This window comes from Anarrhichthys ocellatus, unplaced genomic scaffold (genome assembly GCF_004355925.1).
Source record: "Anarrhichthys ocellatus isolate YVR2014 unplaced genomic scaffold, GSC_Weel_1.0 scaffold27, whole genome shotgun sequence".
In the NCBI taxonomy this organism is placed as follows: domain Eukaryota; kingdom Metazoa; phylum Chordata; class Actinopteri; order Perciformes; family Anarhichadidae; genus Anarrhichthys; species Anarrhichthys ocellatus.
Window position 1 is genome coordinate 1,030,645 of NW_022280057.1, and position 6,892 is coordinate 1,037,536.

The 6,892-nt window shown below is 40.4% G+C and overlaps 1 protein-coding gene across 2 annotated transcripts in view; it reads left to right on the top strand.

Annotated features, from left to right (window-relative positions):
- The window catches only part of wu:fb13g09 (multidrug resistance-associated protein 5), a 35,996-nt gene extending 29,649 nt beyond the window's left edge, over positions 1-6,347 (top strand). For both annotated transcript variants that reach the window (XM_031862658.1, XM_031862659.1), the window contains exons 21-29: positions 510-638; positions 816-1,002; positions 1,336-1,425; positions 1,875-2,067; positions 2,178-2,337; positions 2,960-3,038; positions 3,146-3,259; positions 3,663-3,827; positions 4,614-6,347. In XM_031862658.1, coding sequence (XP_031718518.1) covers positions 510-638; positions 816-1,002; positions 1,336-1,425; positions 1,875-2,067; positions 2,178-2,337; positions 2,960-3,038; positions 3,146-3,259; positions 3,663-3,827; positions 4,614-4,706 — 1,210 coding nt within the window. In that variant the 3' untranslated portion in view covers positions 4,707-6,347. The remainder of the gene's footprint in view (positions 1-509; positions 639-815; positions 1,003-1,335; positions 1,426-1,874; positions 2,068-2,177; positions 2,338-2,959; positions 3,039-3,145; positions 3,260-3,662; positions 3,828-4,613) is intronic.
- The last annotated feature ends 545 nt before the right edge of the window (positions 6,348-6,892 follow it).

Sequence of the window (6,892 nt, forward strand, 5' to 3'; positions counted from 1 at the left end):
TGTTCAGTATCTTATTAAATAAACAAGTGGCAGCAATATCAGTCTGATCAAATACTCTTAAAACCAGACCAAATTACCTTCACTCAGGTTTGGACTTCACATTTCATTCTGGAGTACATACTGTTGCGTATAGTGAAGTGTTCCTCGTGAGGTTTTCCAATTTAGTGTAATTTATTTCAAAGATTTGCTCCTCACATGCTGGAGCCTATTTGCAAACAATACCCTTGAGTGGAGGCTTTCCAATCCTGCAGTGCTGCAAACTCACTTCATTAAGATTTAGGGTTATAAATTAAAAAATGAATGTAATGCATTTCTAGTGTTAGTTTATATCTGCCTGTAATAAGAATAGATATTTTAATTCAGTCGTTATTATAGACACTACAAAAAACGCTAGATGTACAAATAACCTCTAATCATTTCGAATAGCTTATTTACAAAATATTGACATTATTAAATTAATTCCTATAGTTGTAGGTTAAATGTATAAGCTTATCTTTTTCTATTCCCAGAGTTCTGATTCGTGAGCTGAAGCGCCTGGAGAACATCAGCCAATCACCATTCACCTCTCACATCACCAGCAGCCTTCAGGGACTTTCCACAATCCACGCCTATGGAAGAGGGCACGACTTCCTCCAAAGGCGAGTATCATGGTGCCTTTCAGAGATGGAGATCATTAAACTTTAATAGAATTGTTGCAGTTTTTCAGTTTACTCTTCAGTTAGTAAATATACCAAACCTCATACCAGCAAGCGTGGGAGGAAGGAGTTCTTCTTGATTTTGCTGTGGTTGAAATGGTTTTATCTCTCTTTTTCCAGATATCAGGAATTACTGGACACCAACCAGGCCTCCAACTACCTCTTCAGCTGCGCTATGCGTTGGCTGGCTGTCCGCCTGGACCTCATCAGCATCTCTCTTATCACTGGTGTAGCACTTTTTATTGTCTTCATGCACAATCAGATACCGCCAGCCTACGCAGGCCTCGCCTTATCATACGCAGTGCAGGTTTGTAAACAAGCACATGTAGTATACAGACACTGGTAGCTCTAGTCGTCTTAAAAGGCTGAAAAGAGGGTAGTTTCAAGCTCTAGATGGGATTAAACATATGGCAGAGTAAAGCCTCTTCTGGTTCTAACAGCTACGATAAAGAGACATTTTATAGTTTCATAGCATTTAGCTAAACAGTAGTTTAGAATAACAGTAGTTGAGCATTCATATCAATCTGTTGACTTAATTCATTGAAGCGGAGCAGCACATGTAAGTGAGTGTTTCATATAATTGGTTTGACAGTGTGAACCATTAACCTTCCACATCTCCCTGCTTTTCTCTCACCTCCAGCTAACCGGCTTGTTTCAGTTTACCGTGCGACTTCTCACAGAGACTGAAGCTCGGTTTACATCAGTGGAGAGGATCGATCATTATATTAAGGTAAGAGCATTGATTTGCACAGTGAGGAAGGTGGATTATGTGGCACTCAGGCACATTGTACATGGTCACATAGACTGTGACGCTGTGTAGAATTGCACCATCAAACGCAGACCAGCCCAGAATAACAAAGCAGTTGATTTAGGGCAGTTGGCATGTCCAGACATGTGTGTTTTGTGTGCAAGTTATTGTGTATGTGTGATAAACACAGCAGGAAGCAGATAGAAACCCAGTGGGAGGTCTTAACACACTCTAGAGCACATGACAGGGCTTGTTTCACACAACAGCCATCAAACTGCAAAGATACAAGTATCAACTCAACTTTTTCTTTTCCCCCTCGAGTTCAAAGAAAAGCTCATAGAGAGAAAACCACTGCACATCAGTTCGGGAGCTTGCACCTCCACAGAGATTTAGAGATTAATACCAGATACCATCTCCGCTCCTTATCTCAGTGTCTAGAGAGTGAAGCACCCCGACAAAGTCCTGAGGCAGAGGCTCCTGCTGCCTCCTGGCCTCAGCAGGGAAACATCACCTTCCAGGATGTGGAGATGCGTTATCGTGATGATCTGCCGCTCGTGCTCAAGAAACTGTCCTTCACCATCCTGCCTGAAGAGACCATTGGCATTGTGGGCCGAACAGGATCAGGTGACCCTTTCTGGTCCCCAGCCAGCAGCATTTTCAGCCTGTTTCTACATATATTTTTCAACGTGCACACACATTTCTTCATGCAGTATCTCTTCTGTATGCGTTTGCAGGAAAGTCCTCTCTGGGTGTAGCTCTGTTCAGACTTGTGGAGCTGACTGGAGGCTCGATTGTCATTGACGGAATCGATATTGCACGGATTGGTCTCGATGACCTGCGAAGCAAGCTAGCCATCATTCCTCAAGAGCCGGTGCTCTTCATCGGGACAGTCAGGTAATGCGAATGATAATTACTTGTATTAACAAGATTTGTAACTTGTGCATTGTTCCGGGTTTACAAGATGTAAAAAGCAGAGCAGAGGGAATGAATGAATAAAAACGTAGCCCCTCAACAGTTTATGTGCTCTTAAACAACTGCTCTAATGGAAAATCCCTCAGTGTCTAGTGGTGCAACTATGTGGTCAAATAAGTGCTTACATATATATAACACTTTTTTCCCATATAGTTGGATGCTCCCTGCTGCAAAAACTGGTGTGTCTTAAGTCAACCTGCCTGTTTAAAGCTCCAATATATGTTTTTTACAAACTGAGGAGAATATTTTGCACATCTGAGTCTATGCTCCTCTTAACATACCATATCCATATCCCACTATTTGCCTTGAAATGGTTTTCTAAAGGTGTTTGAGTTATGAAAGAACATAAAAGCTCAATTTAAGAGGCAAGACTGTTTCAAAAACAAAACATGAGCATTGCTTTTACAAAAACTAGCAGTGAGTTGCTTTATTGATGTCAACTTCCTCAGCCTCAGGTATCGACAGTATACTGTACCTCTTGTCTTAATGTGAAATTGTCATGTTTAAACCAGTCAAAGATCACAATTATGTCTTTTTCCAATAGGACAAATTTAGACCCATGGGATCAATACTCTGATTGCCAGATATGGGAAGCTCTTGAGAAGACGCATGTTAAAGAGATGGTAAGCGACAAGATGGTTCAGATGATACCAAATAGTGCATGACTTGAATAGAAAAAGCCCCTAACATTCTTCCTCATACCTCTGTACACCACTCTGGCCTTCCTCAGATCAGCCAGCTGCCTCATTCGCTGCACTCAGAGGTGACCGAGAACGGAGAGAACTTCTCGGTGGGAGAACGGCAGCTACTCTGTGTGGCCAGAGCTCTGCTGCGCAACAGCAAGGTGCTGATTGTATGATACAGCTCGTTCACATTTAAATGTGGAACATTGTTTTACATGGATGATGATAGCTGCTCAAGTAAGAGATTCTCCTCGGTTTCATGATGAGAGAAGACAACCTCCCCAAATCATAGAATTGTTGGTGCGCGTGTCTCTGCATGGGATAACACTGCCATCTAGTGGTATGCATCAGAGCTGCAGCTCATAAACATGAGTAGCATTCAGTATAATAGCGTGATGTTTTTCCTAATTTTGTATGAATATTAATATCCTATAATGTTACATGTATTACAGCAAACACAGGCACTGAGACCATGTCTTTGTTTGGATGTTGTAATCTCCTGTTTTGTGGAGTCTGTCTTGCTTTTTTTTTTTTTCATAGCTGTCCTTTTGTTTTGTTTTCTAGATTCTTATCTTGGACGAGGCCACAGCAGCCATCGACACCGAGATGGATCGTCTCATCCAGGAGACCATTCGCTGTGCGTTTGGCAGCTGCACCACGCTCATCATTGCCCATCGTCTCAACACGGTGATGAGCTGCAGCAGGGTCATGGTCCTGGACAACGGACAGGTGTGTATAAAGGCAACACGTCTGATTGCATGATTGCACCGTACGGCCCCCCTTGGTTGAAACTCATTCCCAAGTTGAAACACCCCTGATTTGCTGTGTGAATTGCTCTCTTTGAGGTGATGGATTGGATCAGGCAGTGCACATTTTACTGAGGGGGTGTTGAGTTCGAGCTGACATTTGATGCAAGCCGTAAACATGGAATACACACAAATGATTACCAGCAGTGGGAGGCCAGAGAAAAGGCAGTTTGTACACAGATGTTAATGAAGTCGATTTATTTTGTTATTATTAGACAGCCCTTAACTGTCTAATACTTGTTACAGATTGCATTAAGCAGCACATATTCAGTTTTGATGTTTGGCAGGTTAGTTTGTTATAGTGTTATAGTGTGTTATAACCATGGAGCCCTCACAACTTAGCTTTCAATTCAAAGTTTTAATTTATCTTTTTGTCATCTCTGATCGTGTCTGTCTGCACTTATTAGATATCCAATATAGCAGAAAGAAAGTCTTGTAGTTTGAGCCACGTCAACATTTAAGTGTTAAGTACCTTTTCAGTGATCTATCAAAGCGTAACAAAGCTGCTCTGAGGTCAATATTTTCCTGACATTAAAATTCTTCACATATGCTGCCTGTGAGGAATAACTTGGTTGCAATATTCTTAGAGAAAATCATACGTCTTGATTTTTGTTCTCTCGACACAAGCTCATGGAATGAGCAATCGAACCTCCGGTTTTATATTTTACATGCTGGTACTGATGCTGTTTTATCCTTTTCATTCTTATAGATTTTGGAGTTTGACAGTCCCGCTGCCTTGCTGGCAGATGAAAACTCAAGATTCAGAGCCATGATAGAAGCATCAGAAAACCAAAGCAGATAAAAAAAACACCGGAGCTGAACGGCCACAAAATATTCAGTGGAATACCTGAAATGCACAAAAATCACACTTAACTCAGCCCTGCCGGGGTGTGAGAGAGATGTTACATAAAATACATTTGCTCTTGTGACGGCTGCTCTGTGTAATATTGTCTGTTTATTTCAAAACCAAAGAAGCAGGGACCACATTTTTGAAGGACTAATCACATCTCACTATGCAAACAACGTTGATATTTTCTGGAGGCTAAATAATTAGCTGCAAGTGAAACGGAGCAACAACTCTGATCAGAACACTTTTTAATATATGTGGTCACGTGGAAGGACATGTGGTGCTTTTTCTCCTTTTCCTCTGGAGGTCAGCTGATCAGTGAGACTCTAAATTAGTTTTTCTCATTTTATTTCCATTATTAACACTTCACAGTGTAGGAATTCACTGCAGAGAACGTATTAGTTAGCATTGATTAATCGATACAGAATATCTGTAAAAATTCACCTATTAACCATTCTTATAAGGCACTGTCTAAAACGTGCTAAAATGTTTTCACTGATTTCCTTTTTGTGCATGTTTTTCAATGTTTTAATGCAGTCATTTTAGTAAATTATTGTAGAAGCAAAATGTGCCTAGATCTGTCAACACTTTCAGGTCATATAATGGAGTCAGCCATGTAAGCATGCTTTTTTAGAAATGCATGCAAGTACTGTGTTTGGGAATGAGCGGAAGTTTCCTCTAAATCCAAATGCTGGAGTTTAAAATTTGCACATTTTACACTGATGGTATTTCTTTCTACAAGCACGGTAACTCTGGTGTTGAACAAAGTGCGTTATGCAGTTGCACTTAAGGTTGTAAACCCCGGTACAGTCCGTGTGATGTGCAGCAAAGCTGAATCAACATATGTTTCCTCAAATGTTTTCACAAAGATGGGGATTGTAAACTTCTGCCTTATATTCAAGTTTGTGCTGAACAATCATGAAGAGTGCAATATTTGTCCATTGCGTTGATAGATTTTCAAGATTGCCTTTGTACACATAAGATTGTAATCTTTTTGTAAATGTTTATTTCTTGATAAGGGTTGTGATTCTCAATTAAAATATTTTTATATATGCTAATGTACAGTTGTCTTAAGTTATTTTACATGTGAAAGGGGAACTCCACTGATTTTACGCATCAGAGTCTGTTCAGGTCTTGGAAAGTACTGCATATGTGTAATACAGTAGTAGTATAAAGCCTTTTGTGGCTCAAGGCACTTAAATTAGTACACACACACACACACACACCTGTTCCACAGCGCTGCCATCAGCCCATTATTGGCACTGTGTGGAAGCTGGTCAGCTGTTAGCAAACAACATAAATTCCTTAACAAAGTGTAGGAACATTGTTAGAATTCTTGAAGCTGCACAGAAGTGAAGGGGGATATGTATTTACTAACAAAACTTGGACTGCACAACACAAAGATTTCCCTGTATGTGTAGAGAGATAAACAACTGTGTTCACAAACAGCTGGACTCAGACAATACTTACCCTGACGCTCTACGATTTAGTATTATACAGTCGGCAGCTCAAAACATCTTGACAACGTCATGTCCAGGGTTCACCTCCTTGATACTACATGCTACACAACATGACATAATCTTATCTTTTAAGCTTGAAGATATCTGTTTAGCATGTTCAAGGATGTGTGCAAGTCCAGCATGTTTGTTTGGTATTATGCTTGACTGTTGACTGTCTTTTGCTGTTTATTTGTTTAACGGTCAGTCTACCTTTCTCCCTAGCTTAGAGTCTGAGTGTTAACAAATAAGATTTAAGACATTACAAATTGTTGGTATCTGTCCTTTGTTCATTTTTTAAATTGTTCTGGGATAAAGAATAGACATATCTGTCTATCTTTCTATATCTACAGGGGAAAAATTAGCTGCTGGGCTCCAGGCTTTGCTGTAACACCTCTTGCTGTGTGGTATTTTGATTAAACACATTCATTGAGCAAAATGAACCAGACTGAAATGCTGAAGCTCCTAAAACTCAATGTTGACACACCTGTCAAAACAGGAACAGGACCTCAAGAACAGGAGATAAAGCAGGACCCATCTAAAGGCCCATATTATATCATAGTTTGTGCACAAATCTGCTGACACTCAGTAAACTTTGAGCTTTCAATGCCCCTGGGACTCTAAGGCAACTGGTTGTTATTACTG